Consider the following 24,077-nt stretch of genomic DNA (forward strand, 5'->3'; position numbering starts at 1 on the left):
GCAAGCTAAGACCCAGGACAAAAGCAAAAGGAGAACAGGTGACTAGAGAGATGCTAACTAAAACAAGGGGAAGCCAACCTGAATACAATGCAGGATACAAAGCACTGCCAAAGTAAAACAGGAAGAAGACATGGAAACAGAAACACAGATTTGAAAACAACAAGGGGAGGCATGGGAACAGGACACAGAGACAAAACACACATAGGCAAACAGAGATGGAGAGTGACCTGGGGAACACAGGAAAGCAGAAAATTATATATAAATAAACTATAAACCCAGAATATGACTTGAATAATTGAATTAAGAAGGCCTGAAAATACAGAACTTCAAAACCCACAATGAATCTACGTCATAAGCAAGCTAAGAAACACAACTTAAGAAATTTAACAATAACAGAACTTAAAAGAACCCAAAACCCCTGCCTTTGGAAAAGGCCCGGGACCATGACAGAATTATTCAGTGCATCATGGGAACCCCCCAACAGCCTAGGCCTATTGCAGCATAAGTATGGTATGGTTCAGGGTCACCTGATTCAGCCCTAATTATAAGCTTAATCAAAAAGGAAAGTTTTAAGCTTACGCTTAAGAACAGAGAGGGTGTCTATCTCTTGAATCGAAACTGGCAGCAGGCCACTGCAGTTCTGGCACACTTTTGGCCACTTTTGAATTTCAGCACTGATCTACTTTTGAGCCTATGAAAATCCCCTTGAATTAAAGCTGAAAATCTACATGACTTACAGATTAGTGGCTTAATTTAAAATCCACTGTGGTCATGTACCAAGGCAAAAATATGTTATTGTCCAAAAATGTATGCACCTATCTTAATTTCCAGAATACTGAGCACACTTGAATGTAAGCCGCACCAACTGAATTTTAAAAGAAATAAAACTTTTTACATAAATAGGCCACACCTTTCTATAAGCCCTCACCTCATCTCATCCTCCCTCACCCTCAACACTGGATCCCCCAGGGCTGTGTGCTCAGCCCTCTGCTGTACTCACTGTACACCCACAACTGCGAGGCCACATCAGAGTCCAACGTCATCAAAAAGTTTGCTGATGACAGGGCTGTTGTGGGACTGATCTCCCACAATGAAGAAACAGTCTACAGGAGGGAGGTCTCCTACCTGGAGAACTGGTGCTGGGAGAGCCACCTTCTGCTTAACATCAGCAAAACAAAGGAACTGATCTTGGACTTCAGCAGGAAGCAGCAGAGGGACTATCATCCACTTCTCATCAGTGGTGCTGAGGTAGAAAGAGTGGATACTTTCAAATACCTGGTAGTGACCATCTCGTGGGACCTGTCCTGGACTTATCACATTAACATCACTGTGAAAAAGGTCAGACAGCATCTCTACTTCCTCAGGCATCTGAGAGATTTCAAGCTCCCACTCAAGGTGCTAAGGAACTTTTACACCTACACCATGGAGAGCATGGTGTAGGTGCTCCAATCTCATTGTACATCCTGTATAATGACAATAAAGGCATTCTATTCTATTCTATTCTATCATGCGTGGGAGCATCACCACCTGGATAGGAAACTGCACTAAACAGGACTTCATGGCGCTTAAAAGGGTGGTTTGTTCAGCTGAGCAGACCATCAGAACCAACCTCCCCAGCCTGCAGAACATTTACACCAAGCAGTGCAGGTTGAGGGCTATGAAGATCCTTAAACAGTCCAGCCACCCCACACTCTCTCTCTTCTCCCTGCTCCCATCAGGCCAGCTTTACCGCTGCCTGAGGACTAAGACTGAAAAGTTGAAGAGTTTTTACCCACAAGCCACTATCTGTTCAACTGTGAGCCCTAAACTAGACTATTATTGCACAGTTTAAATTATTATATTATTCTTTTATTCTCTTTATAGTGTGTATAGGGTATAGTGTGAATTACTTATTTATTTATTTAGTTTTTACTACTTATTATTGGCTGCAAGTAACAAAATACATTTCACTGTGCATTGTACTGTGTATAACTGTGCATGTGACAAATAAACATTATCTTGATTTTGTAATGAGGCTCCCATCACATAGTGATGAACTCCCAGAAAAAAGATGGAATAGCTTTGTTGTGCTAGGATTTGCTTATTTACTGAACTGCCAAATGCTAGTCACATAATCTGAAACAAGCAGGACACACAAGACTTCCACAAAAGTTCTGTATAAGGAAATCCACATCTTTACATAATTTGAGATTTTTCGACACTGAATCCTCTGCTTTACCTGTAAAATTAAAGCATTAATACTCCTTAAAACTATGATTTTTAGCAAGTGATATTAAATACTATCACTTATTAGCATATGAGGGCACTGTTGAAGTGTACAGGTAAATATATAAGTAAATGCTGTACCGTTGCCCTGAGTCAACAAACCACTATTTTGCCCCCCCTTTTAAATTTTTTTTAAGTAAATCATAAGTTCACAAAGTCTGATGGAAAGTCTTTGACCAATGAATTTGAGGTAGGTGTGGTTTTGAGCTTTTGTCTGGGGGTGGAACAGTCCTTTCTGGGACCATAGCCAGCTTGCACTCACTGCTAGCAGAAGGTCAGCTAAATTTCACTTTTCAACATGTTTAAATTTAAATAACATTGCACAAAAAATATCTGCAATGTGCATGAATATGTAAAGAAACATATTTGATTGAGTATTTACTATTTACTAAAATGGTAGTATTTCATTCGTTGCCTCAGGGCAACATTGCACAGTTAGGCCACTTTTGTTTGAACAATTTTATCCTTATGGATGGAGATGTGCAGGGATGCATAGTTATCAATATAAACTTTTTTTTTTTTTTTTTGCTGTATGAGGTACTATTACTCACCAGAAATGGATACACAAATATTCGGTGTACGGAACATGATCAAGAATTTAGGCTATGACCAGTTCTAAATTTTTGATTCCTAATTTTGAAAACAGATATCCTGTCTAATGACAATAAGTCTGTGGATGAAAAGGAAAATGAAGATGGAAGACAAGGTTCCCAGTGGTTCTCTTGTGGTTCCCTGGGGCAAGGCAGGGTGTGGGCCCCTGGGACCTGCTGGAGGTCAGGGTTCGATTTTTCTAGGTGACAGTGACCCAGTCAAGGAGACCCTGCTAGGGTATCGTGGCAGTAATTTTCTCAGGCAACAGTGAGCCAGTCAGGGGGACCATGCCTGGGTACCATGGTGGTGATATCACCAGGTGACAATGAGCACGAATTTTGAGCCAGGGCCACAACATGTTCTGTTTTAACCCCGTGCATGCAAGCTAATAAAGGGACAAACCAGACCATGGTCTCCAGAATATTTGGGAGATGGGTGTCTGGAAAGATGAGCCTTGGAACTCAGCACACTACCAGCGCCTTCAGGCATTTGGCTCCTGCAGCCCAAAGGCTCACCTCTAGTTCTGGTTGGGGGCCTGCATAGGGGATGGGGGTGGCACTTGCTCTAAGGCAACAAACCAAAATTTGGAAGGCATATTTTATGATTGCTATATTATCAGGGACCCTCAAGCTCCAAAAAACTAAGGTGAAATATTTTTTTCCTCCTAAGATAAAAATTCATGCCATATAGGGTTAAAGCATTAATACTCCTTAAAAGTATGATTATTAGCAAGTGACATTAAATACTATCACTTCTTAGCATATGAGGGCACTGTTCAAGTGTACAGGTAAATATATAAGTAAACGCTGCTCTCTTTGTGTTTTGTCTGCATTGCAGATTTCTCTACCAGCTTTCCTTGATCCCAAACTTCTCCAGTAGAGTATTCTGCATTCTTTTCCAGTCTAGCTTTTATGAGTGCATGTCATCTATCACAAGAAAACTGGACACACTGCAGAAAGTATCCAAGGTGAGTCAAACTGCAGATGGCAGAACACATTGCAGAATAAGAGTGGGCATGTCTGTCCAAATCTTTGAAAGTTGAACACACATACCTATTTTGTATTTGTATTTTAAGAACAGGTTGATCAGACCCACCTGGGAATTACTTGTCTCAGGATGAATAACACATGTATATAAAGAAGTATTTTCATGATTTGCATTAAAGTCTGAAATAACTAAACTAGTCCAGTGTTCAGTTACATATAAAGTACTGCAGCACAAGAGCCTGAAAACTGTCTCTTATTGGATATTGTCAGGTGTGGCTATGGTTCTGGAGGTAGAGCAGGTTGGTGGTTTCTGGCTGCTCCAGTCTGTATGCCAAAGTGTCCTTGGGCAAGATACTGAACCTCAAGTTGCTCTCCGATGCAACCATCGAAGTGTGTGAATGTTAGATAGAAAGCATTATATGTAGAAAAAAGGTACTTGTATGAAAATTTGGGTGAATGAGATATTTTGTATAAGTGCTTTGAGTGCTCCAGTAGAAAAGCACTTCATAAGAACTGCTTTCAAAGTTGTGAAAAGTGTTTACTTAAGTCATAATCCTACTGTAGATTTAATACAAAAGTGTTAGCATCAAAATACAAAGTATTCATTATGCTGAAAACATATGTATTAATGGATTATGTCCTTTCCCCCAAATTATGTAATCCCATGATCTCTTCTTTCTCTCTTTTTGATGTCTTTGTACAGGGATTACAAGATAGTGAGACGGTGAAGAAGGTTCTAAGTCTGATTTTGGCCTTTGGTAACTTTATGAATGGTGGTAATCGAACCAGAGGCCAAGCTGATGGCTTCACACTTGACATCCTGCCCAAACTTAAAGATGTCAAGAGCAGCGTAAGTAACCAGAACACTGAAAATACAGTATAATGTTGTCTTTCCATCATCAAATAGGGGTTCATGGTCCTGCTAATTCCATCTGTGCCTTCTAAATTCAATATATTCACATTTTGTTTTTTGTCTATCTTCTGTATTCAACAATACAGTTTAGAAGAAGCTTACTCATATGGAGTCCATTATGAGGCAATTGCAGGAATTATGAACCAGCTTATAGAAGAAAAATTAATTTACTCTGTGTGCTGTGGCATGAAATGATACTATATTGTTCCTTATCACCAAAAGGCACTGACAGAAATCACTATTATACTTGCTTATGTTTAATAAAATGTATCCAATTTATAAGTTGTCATTTTAATAGTATTTTAAATTACACTGTCAGCTGCATTTGTTAACAGAGTACAGACTTTTACTTGAACATAAGCAAGAGCGTAGGAAGGAGTTTAGTAGTGGGGGGGGACAACCTGACTCGGAGCAAAGCATAAAAAATGCTATTTGATCTTTTACTTTCTTCTTTTTCAAATGTTTCTTGGAAAAATATTGCTGTGTACACCTATATTATTGCATGTATAATTTACATATATATATGTTTTATAATCATAAGATGTGAACAAACCACCAAACAAAATGGCTTGAGTCTTTTATGAAGAATAATGACCATGTCATTCCAGGCTGTAGGGCTTACTTTATCAGCTGGCCACACTGGTACTAGTACAAAGGGGTATTAGGGCCACATTGAGAAAAAAAATAAATTGTGAATTTTGAGAATAAATTCAACATTTTGAGAAAAAAGTTGACATGTGCAGATTAAAGTTGTTTCAAGTCAAACAACTGCCACGACACGTCTGTTATACCCTCCAGAATGTCTTGTATTATGAGTTAGTGAAACGATAGAATTGGTTTTATTAACAAGGAAATGATTTCTCTTTTAGTACATAAACACGATGTAGTGATAAGTATGAGGACGTTAAAGAGAGAGTGCAGAAAGCTGCATCTGTTCAGAAGGAAAAACCACACAAACTGGCAATGGATGGAAGGATGGCTGCACCTTCATACAGTACAGAGGGGACATGTAGAACCACAAGACACAATAACACAGCTGATCAAGTTGTTTCTACCCAAGGCATTTTGTAGAGAGTATAGCAGCTGTGGCCGTTATTTGACTTGAAATGATGACTTTGATTTTAACTTTTTCTCAAAATGCTCAAAATGATTTTTTTTTCTCAATGCGGCCCTCACAAGCCTTCATTTACTAGCAATCTAAATATTTCAGCAGCACAAAAATAATTTATTAACGCACAGAAGTGAAAAATTTGATATGTTTTATTGGTCGAAAACATTTAATAATGGTCAAAAATGCGTTTAAGTACGTTGACTGGCAACAAAACTGGTTCTTTAAATAAACAACGTTCTCACAGATAATGTAATGAACAAATTATTCACTTTTTAATTCAATTCAATTCAATTCAATTTTATTTATATAGCGCCAAATCACAACAAACTGTCGCCTCAAGGCGCTTTGTATTGTGGGTAAAGACCCTACAATAATACAGAGAAAACCCAACAGTCAAAACGACCCCCTATGAGCAAGCACTTGGCGACAGTGGAAAGGAAAAACTCCCTTTTAACAGGAAGAAACCTCCAGCAGAACCAGGCTCAGGGAGGGGCAGTCATCTGCCGCGACCGGTTGGGCTGAGGGGAGAGAAAGACATGCTGTGGAAGAGAGCCAGAGATTAATATCAATTAATGATTAAATGCAGAGTGGAGTATAAACAAAGTAAATAAGGTGAATGAGAAACAGTGCATTATGTGAACCCCCCAGCAGACTAGGCCTATAGCAGCATAACTAAGGGATGGTTCAGGGTCACCTGATCCAGCCCTAACTATAAGCTTTATCATAAAGGAAAGTTTTAAGCCTAATCTTAAAAATAGAGAGGGTGTCTGTCTCCCGAATCCAAGCTGGAAGCTGGTTCCACAGAAGAGGCGCCTGAAAGCTGAAGGCTCTGCCTCCCATTCTACTCTTAAGTATCCTAGGAACCACAAGTAAGCCAGCAGTCTGAGAGCGAAGTGCTCTGTTGGGGTGATATGGTACTATGAGGTCTTTGAGATAAGATGGTGCCTGATTATTCAAGACCTTGTATGTGAGGAGAAGAATTTTAAATTCTATTCTAGATTTAACAGGGAGCCAATGAAGAGAAGCCAATATGGGAGAAATATGCTCTCTCTTTCTAGTCCCAGTCAGTACTCTAGCTGCAGCATTTTGGATCAGCTGAAGGCTTTTCAGGGAGCTTTTAGGACAGCCTGATAATAATGAATTACAATAATCCAGCCTAGAAGTAATAAATGCAATTAGCTTTTCAGCATCACTCTGAGAAAGGATGTTTCTAATTTTAGAAATATTGCGCAAATGCAAAAAGTGGTCCTACATATTTGTTTAATATGTGCATTGAAGGACATATCCTGGTCAAAAATGACTCCAAGATTTCTTACAGTGTTACTGGAGGCCAAAGTAATGCCATCCAGAGTAAGTATCCGGTTAGACACCATGTTTCTAAGATTTGTGGGGCCGAGAACAAGAATTTCAGTTTTATCTGAATTTAGAAGCAGGAAATTAGAGGTCATCCAGGCCTTAATATCTTTAAGACATTCCTACAGTTTAACTAATTGATGTGTGTCATCTGGCTTCATTGATAGGTAAAGCTGAGTATCATCTGCATAACAATGAAAATTGATGCAGTGCTTTCTAATAATACTGCCTAAGGGAAGCATGTATAATGTAAATAAAATTGGTCCTAGCACAGAACCCTGTGGAACTCCATAATTAACCTTAGTGTGTGAAGAAGACTCCCCATTTACATGAACAAATTGGAGTCTATGAGATAAATATGATTCAAACCACTGCAGTGCAGTACCTTTAATACCTATAGCAAGCTCTAATCTCTGTAATAAAATGTTATGGTCAACAGTATCAAAAGCTGCACTGAGGTCCAACAGGACAAGAACAGAGATGAGTCCACTGTCAGAGGCTTTAAGAAGATCATTTGTAACCTTCACTAATGCTGTTTCTGTACTGTGATGAATTCTGAAACCTGACTGAAACTCTTCAAATAAACAGTTCCTCTGCAGATGATCAGTTAGCTGTTTTACAACTACTCTTTCAAGAATCTTTGAGAGAAAAGGAAGGTTGGAGATTGGCCTATAATTAGCTAAGACAGCTGGGTCAAGTGATGGCTTTTTAAGTAGAGGTTTAATTACAGCCACCTTGAAGGTCTGTGGTACATAGCCAACTAATAAAGACTGATTGATGATTTTTAAGATTGAAGCATCAATAATTGGAAAGACTTCTTTGAACAGTCTAGTAGGAATGGGATCTAACAAACATGTTGCTGGTTTGGAGGAAGTAACTATTGAAGTTAACTCTGAAAGATCAACTGAAGCAAAAGAGTCTAAACAAATACCAGCAGTGCTGAAAGCAGCCGAACATGAAGAATAATCTTTGAGATGGTTATGAATAATTTTTTCTCGAATGTCTAAAATTTTATTTGTAAAGAAGTCCATGAAGTCACTACTAGTTAACGTGAAAGGAATACTCGGCTCTACAGAGCTCTGACTCTTTGTCAGCCTGGCTACAGTGCTGAAAAGAAACCTGGGGTTGTTCTTATTTTCTTCAATTAATGATGAATAGTAAGATGTCCTAGCTTTACGGAGGGCTTTTTTATAGAGCAACAAACTCTTTTTCCAGGCTAAATGAGCATCTTCTAATTTAGTGAGACGCCATTCCCTCTCCAGCTTTCGGGTTATCTGCTTTAAGCTGTGTTTTTGTGAATTATACCACGGAGTCAGGCACTTCTGATTTGAAGCTTTCCTTTTCAGAGGAGCCACAGTATCCAAAGTTATACGCAGTGAGGATGTAAAACTATTGACGAGATAATCGACCTCACTGGGAGCAGAGTTTAGGTAGCTGCTCTGCACTGTGTTGGCACATGGCACTGAAGAGCACAACAATGAAGGAATTAGATCCTTAAACTTAGTTACAGCACTTTCAGAAAGACTTCTACTGTAATAAAACTTATTCCCCACTGCTGTGTAATCCATTAAAGTAAATGTAAATGTTACTAAGAAATGATCAGACAGGAGGGGGCTTTCAGGGAATACTGTTAAGTCTTCAGTTTCTATGCCATATGTTAGGACAAGATCCAGAGTATGATTAAAGTGGTGGGTGGGCTCCTTTACATTTTGAGAGAAGCCAATTGAATCTAACAATAGATTAAATGCAGTGTTGAGGCTGTCATTCTCAGCATCTACATGGATGTTAAAATCACCCACTATAATTATTTTATCTGAACTGAGCACTAAATCAGATAAAAAGTCGGAGAAATCAGACAGAAACTCTGAGTAAGGACCAGGTGGACGATAGATAATAACAAATAAAACAGGTTTTTGATTTTCCCAATTAGGATGGACAAGACTAAGAGTCAGGCTTTCAAAAGAATGAAAACTTTGTCTGGGTCTTTGATTAATTAATAAGCTGGAATTGAAGATTGCAGCTAATCCTCCTCCTCGACCTGTGCTTCGAGCATTCTGACAGTTACTGTGACTCGGGGGTGTTGATTCATTTAAACTAACATATTCATCCTGCTGTAACCAGGTTTCTGTAAGGCAGAATAAATCAATATGTTGATCAACTATTAAATCATTTACTAATAGGGACTTGGAAGAGAGAGACCTAATGTTTAACAATCCACATTTAATTGTTTAATTTTTGGTGCAGTTGATGAAGCTGTATTATTTATTGTTTTTGAATTTTTATGCTTAAATAGCTTTTTGCTGATTTTAGCTTTGTTTTTTGGTGGTCTGGGAGCAGGCACCGACTCTATGGGGATGGGGTTTTGGGGGGATGGCAGGAGGAGAGAAGCTGCAGATAGGCGTGTAAGACTGCAACTCTGCTTCCTGGTCTCAACCCTGGGTAGTCAGTTTTTAGGAGGGTTAATAAATTTGGCCAGATTTCTAGAAATGAGAGCTGCTCCATCCAAAGTGGGATGGATGCCGTCTCTCCTAATAAGACCAGGTTTTCCCCAGAAACTTTGCCAATTATCTATGAAGCCCACGTCATTTTTTGGACACCACTCAGACAGCCAGCGATTCAAGGAGAACATGCGGCTAAACATGTCGCTCCTGGTCTGATTGGGGAGGGGCCCAGAGAAAACTACAGAGTCCGACATTGTTTTTGCAAAGTTACACACCGAGTCAATATTAATTTTAGTGACCTCCGATTGGCGTAACCGGGTGTCATTACTGCCGACGTGAATAACGATCTTACCAAATCTACGATTAGCCTTAGCCAGCAGTTTCAAATTTCCATGAATGTCGCCTGCTCTGGCCCCTGGAAGACATTTGACTATGGTCGCCGGTGTCTCTAGTTTACGTTTCTCAAAACAGAGTCACCAATAACCAGAGTTTGTTCCTCGGCGGGTGTGTCGCCGAGTGGAGAAAAACGGTTAGAGACGTGAACAGGTTGGTGGTGTACCCGGGGCTTCTGCTTAGGACTACGCTTCCTCCTCACCGTCACCCAGCCGGCCTGTTTTCCCTGCTGCTCGGGATCTGCTGGGGGGGAGCTAACGGCGGCTAAGCTACCATGGTCCGCACCCGCTACAGGGGCCTGGCTAGATGCAGGATTTTCCAGGGTGCGGAGCCGAGTCTCCAATTCAGAAAGCCTGGCCTCCAGAGCTACAAACAGACTACATTTATTACAAGTACCGTTACTGCTAAAGGAGGCCGAGGAGTAACTAAACATGTGACACCCAGAGCAGGAAAGTGCAGGAGAGACAGGAGAAGGAGCCATGCTGGTAGTGAGTCGGCTAAGGGCTAAGCTACTAGCTGAGCTAAGCTAGCGAATTTCTAAAAACAAATAAAGTGAGTAATTCAATTTAATTCAATTCAATTTTATTTATATAGCACCAAATCACAACAAACTGTCGCCTCAAGGCGCTTTGTATTGTGGGTAAAGACCCTACAACAATACAGAGAAAACCCAAAAGTCAAAACAACCCCCTATGAGCAAGCACTTGGCGACAGTGGAAAGGAAAAACTCCCTTTTAACAGGAAGAAACCTCCAGCAGAACCAGGCTCAGGGAGGGGCAGTCATCTGCCGCGACCGGTTGGGCTGAGGGGAGAGAAAGACATGCTGTGGAAGAGAGCCAGAGATTAATATCAATTAATGATTAAATGCAGAGTGGAGTATAAACAAAGTAAATAAGGTGAATGAGAAACAGTGCATTATGTGAACCCCCCAGCAGACTAGGCCTATAGCAGCATAACTAAGGGATGGTTCAGGGTCACCTGATCCAGCCCTAACTATAAGCTTTATCATAAAGGAAAGTTTTAAGCCTAATCTTAAAAATAGAGAGGGTGTCTGTCTCCCGAATCCAAGCTGGAAGCTGGTTCCACAGAAGAGGCGCCTGAAAGCTGAAGGCTCTGCCTCCCATTCTACTCTTAAGTATCCTAGGAACCACAAGTAAGCCAGCAGTCTGAGAGCGAAGTGCTCTGTTGGGGTGATATGGTACTATGAGGTCTTTGAGATAAGATGGTGCCTGATTATTCAAGACCTTGTATGTGAGGAGAAGAATTTTAAATTCTATTCTAGATTTAACAGGGAGCCAATGAAGAGAAGCCAATATGGGAGAAATATGCTCTCTCTTTCTAGTCCCAGTCAGTACTCTAGCTGCAGCATTTTGGATCAGCTGAAGGCTTTTCAGGGAGCTTTTAGGACAGCCTGATAATAATGAATTACAATAATCCAGCCTAGAAGTAATAAATGCAATTAGCTTTTCAGCATCACTCTGAGAAAGGATGTTTCTAATTTTAGAAATATTGCGCAAATGCAAAAAAGTGGTCCTACATATTTGTTTAATATGTGCATTGAAGGACATATCCTGGTCAAAAATGACTCCAAGATTTCTTACAGTGTTACTGGAGGCCAAAGTAATGCCATCCAGAGTAAGTATCCGGTTAGACACCATGTTTCTAAGATTTGTGGGGCCGAGAACAAGAATTTCAGTTTTATCTGAATTTAGAAGCAGGAAATTAGAGGTCATCCAGGCCTTAATATCTTTAAGACATTCCTACAGTTTAACTAATTGATGTGTGTCATCTGGCTTCATTGATAGGTAAAGCTGAGTATCATCTGCATAACAATGAAAATTGATGCAGTGCTTTCTAATAATACTGCCTAATGGAAGCATGTATAATGTAAATAAAATTGGTCCTAGCACAGAACCCTGTGGAACTCCATAATTAACCTTAGTGTGTGAAGAAGACTCCCCATTTACATGAACAAATTGGAGTCTATGAGATAAATATGATTCAAACCACTGCAGTGCAGTACCTTTAATACCTATAGCAAGCTCTAATCTCTGTAATAAAATGTTATGGTCAACAGTATCAAAAGCTGCACTGAGGTCCAACAGGACAAGAACAGAGATGAGTCCACTGTCAGAGGCTTTAAGAAGATCATTTGTAACCTTCACTAATGCTGTTTCTGTACTGTGATGAATTCTGAAACCTGACTGAAACTCTTCAAATAAACAGTTCCTCTGCAGATGATCAGTTAGCTGTTTTACAACTACTCTTTCAAGAATCTTTGAGAGAAAAGGAAGGTTGGAGATTGGCCTATAATTAGCTAAGACAGCTGGGTCAAGTGATGGCTTTTTAAGTAGAGGTTTAATTACAGCCACCTTGAAGGTCTGTGGTACATAGCCAACTAATAAAGACTGATTGATGATTTTTAAGATTGAAGCATCAATAATTGGAAAGACTTCTTTGAACAGTCTAGTAGGAATGGGATCTAACAAACATGTTGCTGGTTTGGAGGAAGTAACTATTGAAGTTAACTCTGAAAGATCAACTGAAGCAAAAGAGTCTAAACAAATACCAGCAGTGCTGAAAGCAGCCGAACATGAAGAATAATCTTTGAGATGGTTATGAATAATTTTTTCTCGAATGTCTAAAATTTTATTTGTAAAGAAGTCCATGAAGTCACTACTAGTTAACGTGAAAGGAATACTCGGCTCTACAGAGCTCTGACTCTTTGTCAGCCTGGCTACAGTGCTGAAAAGAAACCTGGGGTTGTTCTTATTTTCTTCAATTAATGATGAATAGTAAGATGTCCTAGCTTTACGGAGGGCTTTTTTATAGAGCAACAAACTCTTTTTCCAGGCTAAATGAGCATCTTCTAATTTAGTGAGACGCCATTCCCTCTCCAGCTTTCGGGTTATCTGCTTTAAGCTGTGTTTTTGTGAATTATACCACGGAGTCAGGCACTTCTGATTTGAAGCTTTCCTTTTCAGAGGAGCCACAGTATCCAAAGTTATACGCAGTGAGGATGTAAAACTATTGACGAGATAATCGACCTCACTGGGAGCAGAGTTTAGGTAGCTGCTCTGCACTGTGTTGGCACATGGCACTGAAGAGCACAACAATGAAGGAATTAGATCCTTAAACTTAGTTACAGCACTTTCAGAAAGACTTCTACTGTAATAAAACTTATTCCCCACTGCTGTGTAATCCATTAAAGTAAATGTAAATGTTACTAAGAAATGATCAGACAGGAGGGGGCTTTCAGGGAATACTGTTAAGTCTTCAGTTTCTATGCCATATGTTAGGACAAGATCCAGAGTATCATTAAAGTGGTGGGTGGGCTCCTTTACATTTTGAGAGAAGCCAATTGAATCTAACAATAGATTAAATGCAGTGTTGAGGCTGTCATTCTCAGCATCTACATGGATGTTAAAATCACCCACTATAATTATTTTATCTGAACTGAGCACTAAATCAGATAAAAAGTCGGAGAAATCAGACAGAAACTCTGAGTAAGGACCAGGTGGACGATAGATAATAACAAATAAAACAGGTTTTTGATTTTCCCAATTAGGATGGACAAGACTAAGAGTCAGGCTTTCAAAAGAATGAAAACTTTGTCTGGGTCTTTGATTAATTAATAAGCTGGAATTGAAGATTGCAGCTAATCCTCCTCCTCGACCTGTGCTTCGAGCATTCTGACAGTTACTGTGACTCGGGGGTGTTGATTCATTTAAACTAACATATTCATCCTGCTGTAACCAGGTTTCTGTAAGGCAGAATAAATCAATATGTTGATCAACTATTAAATCATTTACTAATAGGGACTTGGAAGAGAGAGACCTAATGTTTAACAATCCACATTTAATTGTTTAATTTTTGGTGCAGTTGATGAAGCTGTATTATTTATTGTTTTTGAATTTTTATGCTTAAATAGCTTTTTGCTGATTTTAGCTTTGTTTTTTGGTGGTCTGGGAGCAGGCACCGACTCTATGGGGATGGGGTTTTGGGGGGATGGCAGGAGGAGAGAAGCTGCAGATAGGCGTGTAAGACTGCAACTCTGCTTCCTGGTCTCAACCCTGGGTAGTCAGTTTTTAGGAGGGTTAATAAATTTGGCCAGATTTCTAGAAATGAGAGCTGCTCCATCCAAAGTGGGATGGATGCCGTCTCTCCTAATAAGACCAGGTTTTCCCCAGAAACTTTGCCAATTATCTATGAAGCCCACGTCATTTTTTGGACACCACTCAGACAGCCAGCGATTCAAGGAGAACATGCGGCTAAACATGTCGCTCCTGGTCTGATTGGGGAGGGGCCCAGAGAAAACTACAGAGTCCGACATTGTTTTTGCAAAGTTACACACCGAGTCAATATTAATTTTAGTGACCTCCGATTGGCGTAACCGGGTGTCATTACTGCCGACGTGAATAACGATCTTACCAAATCTACGATTAGCCTTAGCCAGCAGTTTCAAATTTCCATGAATGTCGCCTGCTCTGGCCCCTGGAAGACATTTGACTATGGTCGCCGGTGTCTCTAGTTTACGTTTCTCAAAACAGAGTCACCAATAACCAGAGTTTGTTCCTCGGCGGGTGTGTCGCCGAGTGGAGAAAAACGGTTAGAGACGTGAACAGGTTGGTGGTGTACCCGGGGCTTCTGCTTAGGACTACGCTTCCTCCTCACCGTCACCCAGCCGGCCTGTTTTCCCTGCTGCTCGGGATCTGCTGGGGGGGAGCTAACGGCGGCTAAGCTACCATGGTCCGCACCCGCTACAGGGGCCTGGCTAGATGCAGGATTTTCCAGGGTGCGGAGCCGAGTCTCCAATTCAGAAAGCCTGGCCTCCAGAGCTACAAACAGACTACATTTATTACAAGTACCGTTACTGCTAAAGGAGGCCGAGGAGTAACTAAACATGTGACACCCAGAGCAGGAAAGTGCAGGAGAGACAGGAGAAGGAGCCATGCTGGTAGTGAGTCGGCTAAGGGCTAAGCTACTAGCTGAGCTAAGCTAGCGAATTTCTAAAAACAAATAAAGTGAGTAATTCAATTTAATTCAATTCAATTTTATTTATATAGCACCAAATCACAACAAACTGTCGCCTCAAGGCGCTTTGTATTGTGGGTAAAGACCCTACAACAATACAGAGAAAACCCAAAAGTCAAAACAACCCCCTATGAGCAAGCACTTGGCGACAGTGGAAAGGAAAAACTCCCTTTTAACAGGAAGAAACCTCCAGCAGAACCAGGCTCAGGGAGGGGCAGTCATCTGCCGCGACCGGTTGGGCTGAGGGGAGAGAAAGACATGCTGTGGAAGAGAGCCAGAGATTAATATCAATTAATGATTAAATGCAGAGTGGAGTATAAACAAAGTAAATAAGGTGAATGAGAAACAGTGCATTATGTGAACCCCCCAGCAGACTAGGCCTATAGCAGCATAACTAAGGGATGGTTCAGGGTCACCTGATCCAGCCCTAACTATAAGCTTTATCATAAAGGAAAGTTTTAAGCCTAATCTTAAAAATAGAGAGGGTGTCTGTCTCCCGAATCCAAGCTGGAAGCTGGTTCCACAGAAGAGGCGCCTGAAAGCTGAAGGCTCTGCCTCCCATTCTACTCTTAAGTATCCTAGGAACCACAAGTAAGCCAGCAGTCTGAGAGCGAAGTGCTCTGTTGGGGTGATATGGTACTATGAGGTCTTTGAGATAAGATGGTGCCTGATTATTCAAGACCTTGTATGTGAGGAGAAGAATTTTAAATTCTATTCTAGATTTAACAGGGAGCCAATGAAGAGAAGCCAATATGGGAGAAATATGCTCTCTCTTTCTAGTCCCTGTCAGTACTCTAGCTGCAGCATTTTGGATCAGCTGAAGGCTTTTCAGGGAGCTTTTAGGACAGCCTGATAATAAGGAATTACAATAATCCAGCCTAGAAGTAATAAATGCATGAATGAGCTTTTCAGCATCACTCTGAGAAAGGATGTTTCTAATTTTAGAAATATTGCACAAATGCAAAAAAGTGGTCCTACATATTTGTTTAATATGTGCATTGAAGGACATATCCTGGTCAAAAATGACTCCAAGATTTCTCACAGTGTTTCTGGAGGCCAAAGTAATGTCATCCAGAGTAAGTATGTGGTTAGACACCATGTTCCTAAGATTTGTGGGGCCGAGAACAAGAATTTCAGTTTTATCTGAATTTAGAAGCAGCAAATTAGAGGTGATCCAGGCCTTAATATCTTTAAGACATTCCTGCAGTTTAACTAATTGATGTGTGTCATCTGGCTTCATTGATAGGTAAAGCTGAGTATCATCTGCATAACAATGAAAATTGATGCAATGCTTTCTAATAATACTGCCTAAGGGAAGCATGTATAATGTAAATAAAATTGGTCCTAGCACAGAACCCTGTGGAACTCCATAATTAACCTTAGTGTGTGAAGAAGACTCCCCATTTACATGAACAAATTGGAGTCTATGAGATAAATATGATTCAAACCACTGCCGTGCACTACCTTTAATACCTATAGCAAGCTCTAATCTCTGTAAAAAAATGTTATGGTCAACAGTATCAAAGCTGCACTGAGGTCCAACAGGACAAGAACAGAGATGAGTCCACTGTCAGAGGCTCTAAGAAGATCATTTGTAACCTTCACTAATGCTGTTTCTGTACTGTGATGAATTCTGAAACCTGACTGAAACTCTTCAAATAAACAGTTCCTCTGCAGATGATCAGTTAGCTGTTTTACAACTACTCTTTCAAGAATCTTTGAGAGAAAAGGAAGGTTGGAGATTGGCCTATAATTAGCTAAGACAGCTGGGTCAAGTGATGGCTTTTTAAGTAGAGGTTTAATTACAGCCACCTTGAAGGTCTGTGGTACATAGCCAACTAATAAAGACTGATTGATCATTTTTAAGATTGAAGCATCAATAATTGGAAAGACTTCTTTGAACAGTCTAGTAGGAATGGGATCTAACAAACATGTTGCTGGTTTGGAGGAAGTAACTATTGAAGTTAACTCTGAAAGATCAACTGAAGCAAAAGAGTCTAAACAAATACCAGCAGTGCTGAAAGCAGCCGAACATGAAGAATAATCTTTGAGATGGTTATGAATAATTTTTTCTCGAATGTCTAAAATTTTATTTGTAAAGAAATCCATGAAGTCACTACTAGTTAACGTGAAAGGAATACTCGGCTCTACAGAGCTCTGACTCTTTGTCAGCCTGGCTACAGTGCTGAAAAGAAACCTGGGGTTGTTCTTATTTTCTTCAATTAATGATGAATAGTAAGATGTCCTAGCTTTACGGAGGGCTTTTTTATAGAGCAACAAACTCTTTTTCCAGGCTAAATGAGCATCTTCTAATTTAGTGAGACGCCATTCCCTCTCCAGCTTTCGGGTTATCTGCTTTAAGCTGTGCGTTTGTGAATTATACCACGGAGTCAGGCACTTCTGATTTGAAGCTTTCCTTTTCAGAGGAGCCACAGTATCCAAAGTCATACGCAGTGAGGATGTAAAACTATTGACGAGATAATCGACCTCACTGGGAGCAGAGTTTAGGTAGCTGCTCTGCACTGTGTTGGCACATGGCACTGAAGAGCACAACAATGAAGGAATTAGATCCTTAAACTTAGTTACAGCACTTTCAGAAAGACTTCTACTGTAATAAAACTTATTCCCCACTGCTGTGTAATCCATTAAAGTAAATGTAAATGTTACTAAGAAATGATCAGACAGGAGGGGGCTTTCAGGGAATACTGTTAAGTCTTCAGTTTCTATGCCATATGTTAGGACAAGATCCAGAGTATGATTAAAGTGGTGGGTGGGCTCCTTTACATTTTGAGAGAAGCCAATTGAATCTAACAATAGATTAAATGCAGTGTTGAGGCTGTCATTCTCAGCATCTACATGGATGTTAAAATCACCCACTATAATTATTTTATCTGAACTGAGCACTAAATCAGATAAAAAGTCTGAGAAATCAGACAGAAACTCTGAGTAAGGACCAGGTGGACGATAGATAATAACAAATAAAACAAGTTTTTGATTTTCCCAATTAGGATGGACAAGACTAAGAGTCAGGCTTTCAAAAGAATGAAAACTTTGTCTGGGTCTTTGATTAATTAATAAGCTGGAATTGAAGATTGCAGCTAATCCTCCTCCTTGACCTGTGCTTCGAGCATTCTGACAGTTACTGTGACTCGGGGGTGTTGATTCATTTAAACTAACATATTCATCCTGCTGTAACCAGGTTTCTGTAAGGCAGAATAAATCAATACGTTGATCAATTATTAAATCATTTACTAATAGGGACTTGGAAGAGAGAGACCTAATGTTTAACAATCCACATTTAATTGTTTTATTCTTTGGTGCAGTTGATGAAGCTGTATTATTTATTGTTTTTGAATTTTTATGCTTAAATAGTTTTTTGCTGATTTTAGCTTTGGTTTTTGGTGGTCTGGGAGCAGCTACAAACAGACTACATTTAATGTAATGTGAATACAGGTGATTCAGCAAAGAGTATGCTATTTAAAGTAGGTGAAGATTACACTAAAATATGTTATTATCCAGATAAATCGAGTTATACAGATATAACAGCTAACAGACAGCAAAACACTGTGCTCCGAAACAGGAACAGGAAGTGATACAATACCGCAGTGAGAGCCAACACCAAGTGAAATTACTTTGTAATAATTTTTAATACTTTGTAATTTCGTGTAACATTCCTGGAAATTTGATTTAATTCTTAGTCATGGGCCATATTACCAACTAATCTACTCTTTACTACATTTAGCTGTATAGTTGAAACACCCATCAATCACTAAAATGTGCATGTGGCAGTACAATTCAATTAAATTCAATGTATTTATATAGCGCCAAATCACAACAAAAAGTCACCTCAAGGAGCATTATATTGTAGGGTAAAGACTACAATAATTACAGAGAAAAATCAAAAGTCAAAACGACCCCCTATGAGCAAGCACTTGGCAAAAAAAAAAACTCCCTTTTAATAGAAAAATGTCCAGCAGAACCAGGCTCAGGGAGGGGCAGTCATCTGCTGTGACTGGACAACAATACAACTGACCGCTTTATCGTTTCAGGCGTTGATAGGCTCTTTAGGGGCAGGGCTAGGACTACTACCATCTTTTGGGTTTTAAAATGTTTTCAGAGATTTCTATTTGGGATTCTTGGTGTATTGTGTCTCCTTATTATATATTATATATTATATATTATATAGTGACACATTAGAAATGCCATCTTCACTTACATTTGTTCCTCTTTCCACATACAGGACAGTATGAAAAGTCTTCTGTCTTACATTGTTGCATACTACCTCAGACACTTTGATGAGGTAAATTTCCACCCATACTGCATGTTCTTCTGTTTAGACGCTGATCTTTATCTACCCTGAGTAAATTCTTACACACATCTTCTTTTTCTTCCAAGTTTATTCCACCATCAACTAACTGATAATTAGGGAATAGCTTGTATGCGCACTTGATCAAAAGTTTACATATACTCATCATAGTAATTTAATTATTTCTTTGAACTGTTTTTTTTCCTGTTTTTATTTTGATTGTACACCTTTAATGACTTTGACAAACAAGAATTGGGTGCACTAAGTTGAATTTTTTTTTGGATTTGCTCTAATCCACATGGGGTCAAATTAGATACATAGACTTAAATATGAACTTATACCCCTACTTTGGTTAAATGTCCCTTAGCAAGTTGCACCTTGACTGGACACTTTTGGAAGCCTTCAGTAACATCTGGCATAATTCTAGCTGGATATTTGACCACAATTCTTGGCAGAATAATAGAGTTTACTTAAATTGGTTGGTTTGCTTACACTGACCAAGCTTTTAGGCACAGTCAACAAATTTTTTTAATGGAGTTGAGGTCATTCCAGAAGTTTAATGTTAGCCTGCTTTATCCATTCCAAAACCAGTTTTGATGTGTGTTTGGGATCATTCTCCTGTTGCTCCAAAACAAGTCTGGTATTTTTCCAAAATAGCTCAATCTTTTTCTTGTCTGACCATAAACTTTCCTCCAGAAGGCATTTGGCTTTTTTCTTAGTCAACACCCTCTCAATCTCTGTAAAATTCACTTCACTGTGGACAGTGATGCTGGTGTTTCAGCAGTATCCAGTCCATGGCAGGCTTGAGCCTTGGTGGTTCCTGAGGGTAACAGTTTTGGTCTTCTTCAAGACCTTAACAAAGTGATGACATCCAAATAACTGGCTTTTCCCCACCTGCAATGTGCAGGGAAAAGAGTGAAATTGTGGGACAGATGTGGGAGAAGATGCAGCCGGAGACCTGCACAGGTGAGCTGACAATGTATCACTGCATCACACACCAGGAAAAATTGTGCAGCAAAGTCCTGAAGACAGAACATGTCATAAGCAGTGTAACGCAGATGGTAAACTTTATAAGAGGCAAAGCTTTAAATCACCAGCAGTTTCAGTCTTTTCTGGAGGAAATAACTTATTACACAGAGGTGCAATGAGCTGCCTGAGGAAATTTGTCAGTTCATGGAAAGTAATAGAGAAATGGAATAAGAGAGAAAACTAAATAGATTGTTGTTTATTGTCTCTAGACTTTTTTCTGATATCATTTCAAAAAAGAAATTTGCAAATTTTCATCAGCTTTAAATGTTAACCTTTTTTCAGATGTTATTTTTGAAGAAATATATTATTTTTATATTTTATTTAATGTGTTTAGGAAAATGTTGCTGTATTGTGGCCATTCAAATTCATATTGCTGATTTAAATATTTTCAGTTTTAGACTGTTCATTAAAAGTTAATCCTGTCTGGCCCACGACTTAGACTGAGTTTTCAATTTTGGCCCATTCTGTGGTTGAGTTTCAGATCTTTAACATGTATTCTCTGTGTAGTTCTGGGCTGATCTTTCTAATGATCATCCTCACCCCATGAGGCAAGAGCTTTTATCACTTCTATTTCTGAATAATCACACCAACAGTAAAACAGTGAACAATCACAATAGTTGTCAATGTCATGTAATGTCGGCATGGTAGGCAGGAATGAGGACCCCAATGCAGGACACGCCAGGCAAAGGTAAAAGGTAATTCACTTTATTTGCAGGTGCTGAACAAAAGGCCGGACTAGGCAGGGCTAGTGGCAAAACTCAGTGCCAAAATACCAGACTTAATACAATGGCGGAACAGGACAAACAGCAGGGAGACGAGACAAACAAACCAAACCCGGGAAACAAAACAGAAATCAAAAACAGTTCAGGGGGTCTGCCAGGGAAGGGATAAAGTCCAAAACAAAACAAAAATACAGAGCGAGAACAAAAGGCGGCAGCCCAAGGCTGGATAAAGCAGTCCAAAACAGAGTCCAGGGAATGAAGGCGGAGACGGATGAAGCAGTACAGGAGGGCCAAGGTCAGAACTGAAAACACAAGGCCCAAACAAAAAAACAGCACAAGGCCTGAAAAATAGTCCATAATGTTCAGGGGGCCGCCCAGGCCAAGGAGCTGAACTCACAGGCTGGGGAACCCAAGGTTCGTCAGGAGGCCAACCGCGCTCCCAGCGGCGGTGGTGAAGAGACAGGACAGGGGGCCGGCCGCGCTCCCAGCGGCGGCGTCGACGAGACAGAAGAGGGGGCCTGCTGCGTTCCCAGCGGTGGGGGGACGAGACAGGAGGCTCGGGCTCCGGGTGAGGCGCAGGACGGGACTCGGACTGAGCCGGACCTTCCAGCGCAGGCTCAGACTGAGTGGGACCCTCCGGACGCTCTGACCGAGCGGGACCCTCTGGACGCTCAGACTGAGTGGGACCCTCCAGCGCGGGTTCTGGCTGAGCGGGACCCTCTGGACGCTTGGACACAGGATGCGCAGGCTGGGGCTGCTTTGCAGGGCGCGCAGCCTTCTCCTCCGATGACTGGGGCTGCTTTGCAGGGCACACAGCCGTCTCCTCCAATGACTGGGGCTGCTTTGCAGGGCGCGCAGCCATCTCCTCCGACGACTGGGGCTGCTTTGGGGATTGTTTGGGTGAGTCTGGTGGTGGTGAGGATGATGGTGACAAGGGCTCTGACTAGGGGGCAGCTGCCACAGCTGACTGTGACCCTGGCTGGAGAGAAGCTGACGGGACCAAAACTACAGAGAAAGGAGGAGCTGAGGGCACTGGGACTGAAACTGAGGGGACTAAGACAGGAACTGAGGGGACTGAAACTGAACTGACCAGAGAGACCAAGGGGGTGAAGAAGCTAACTGAAACACACTGTGGACTGAGGGAGAACTACCGGAGATGACTGAGACTGGAATAGACGGAGAGCGACTGGACCCGGAGCTGACTGGACCCGGAGCTGACGGAGAGCAACTGGACCCGGAGCTGACTGAGAGCGAGGGACAGCGACTGGACCTGGAGCTGACTGAGAGCGAGGGAGAGCGATTGGAGCTGACTGAGAGCGAGGGAGAGTGACTGGAGCTGACTGAGAGCGAGGGAGAGCGACTGGAGCTGACTGAGAGCGAGGGAGGGCAACTGGAGCTGACTGAGAGCGGGGCTGGAGGGAGGCTGGAGCTACAGCTAACAGAGACAGGGACTGAGGCTGGAGGGAGGCTGGAGCTACAGCTAACAGAGAGAGAGACTGGGGAAGAGCTGCAGCTGTTGTGGATGATGGGAACACTGTGGAGCGTGGCTGTGGCTTGGGGCCTGCTGCTGTTGCAGGCGACGGAGACTGAAGCTGGGACGGAAGCTCTGCTGCTGCGAGCGATGGAGACTGAAGCTGGGACGGAAGCTCTGCTGCTGCAGGTGACGGAGACTGAAGCTGGGATGGAGACTTGAGAGTGGCTGCAGCAGGCGTGGATGGCTGGAGGTGAAGGGTGGTGATCAGAAAGTCCTTTACTAACCCGTGTAAGGAATCCAGCAACCATGGAAAGCCAACAACCAGTCCTTGAAGCTTGGTTGTAATGGCTTCCTGTTCTTCCTCACACGGGTCAGCCAACAGTTCAAAACACAGTGTGTCCACTCTCCAAATGATGGTTTTCTTTTTCTCCTCAAACAGGGCGAGAGCAGCAGTCCATAGCTTGACGGTATGACATGGTTTCAGGGGTGTCCATGTGAGTCTCGCTAACCACTGGATTATTAAATACAGTCCGTGATTTAATGTTTTTTACTGAGGTCAAAACAGAGCAACTCACTGTGTTGGTGGGCTGCGATTGTCGTTTTGGATGCTGACAGTGATGCTCCTTCCCCACTGAAGCAGGCTGAGGAAATGGCGGTGCAGATGGGTGGAAATTCGTGGTGGCGGTGATAAAATCCGCGGCTTTATATCGCACGGTGCCGGAGGTGATCCTCTCCACTGCTGCTGGGAGTCTAGCTGCCTGCCCTCCGGAACAGCCTGAGACGGCAGTGAAGTGAGTGAGCTGGGTGGCCAGGGACCTTTACTGTATATCCCAGGTAGCGGGAAAACGCTTCCTCCGTCCCTGTTTAGACTTCTGAGGAGAAGAGTGGCTAGCACATGGAGAGGCAGGGGAGTGAGTGGCTGGAGCCAGAAAAAGCCCACCCGCTCGGAATTCTTTTGACTCTGGCTGGGGAAGATGGCGGCGTCGCCGGGGACCTTTCCAGAACGCAGGTCCTCCAAGAGCCAGGCTAGTGCGGCTGTACAATTCCGTATCCGCGGGGTCCATTATGGTCGCGTCGTTCTGTCATGTAATGTTGGTGTGGCAGGCAGGAAGGAGGACCCCAATGCAGGACACGCCAGGCAAAGGTAAAAGGTAATTCACTTTATTTGCAGGTGCTGAACAAAAGGCCGGACTAGGCAGGGTTAGTGGCAAAACTCAGTGCCAAAATACCAGACTTAATACAAAGGCGGAACAGGACACACAGCAGGGAGACGAGGCAAGGATAAGACAACGACGCGACAACAGGCACTAAAAACACTAGACTAAAAGACATGGGGGAGTGCTGAGGGAAGAGGAAACAGGTGGGAACACAGGTGATGCTGATTACCAAGACGAGACCAGGGGAAACAAAACTGAACACAGACAGAGACCAGACGACTATCAAAATAAAACAGGAAGAC

General features: G+C 41.6%; 1 protein-coding gene across 1 annotated transcript in view; it reads left to right on the top strand.

Annotated features, from left to right (window-relative positions):
• The window catches only part of fmn2b (formin 2b), a 105,145-nt gene that overhangs the window by 52,255 nt on the left and 28,813 nt on the right, over nt 1–24,077 (top strand). Inside the window, exons 11-13 of the mRNA XM_030755152.1 lie at nt 3,694–3,823; nt 4,546–4,692; nt 19,328–19,387. Of these exons, the coding sequence (XP_030611012.1) occupies nt 3,694–3,823; nt 4,546–4,692; nt 19,328–19,387 (337 nt within the window). The remainder of the gene's footprint in view (nt 1–3,693; nt 3,824–4,545; nt 4,693–19,327; nt 19,388–24,077) is intronic.

The sequence above is a fragment of the Archocentrus centrarchus genome, chromosome 19 (genome assembly GCF_007364275.1).
Source record: "Archocentrus centrarchus isolate MPI-CPG fArcCen1 chromosome 19, fArcCen1, whole genome shotgun sequence".
Taxonomy (NCBI): Eukaryota; Metazoa; Chordata; class Actinopteri; order Cichliformes; family Cichlidae; genus Archocentrus; species Archocentrus centrarchus.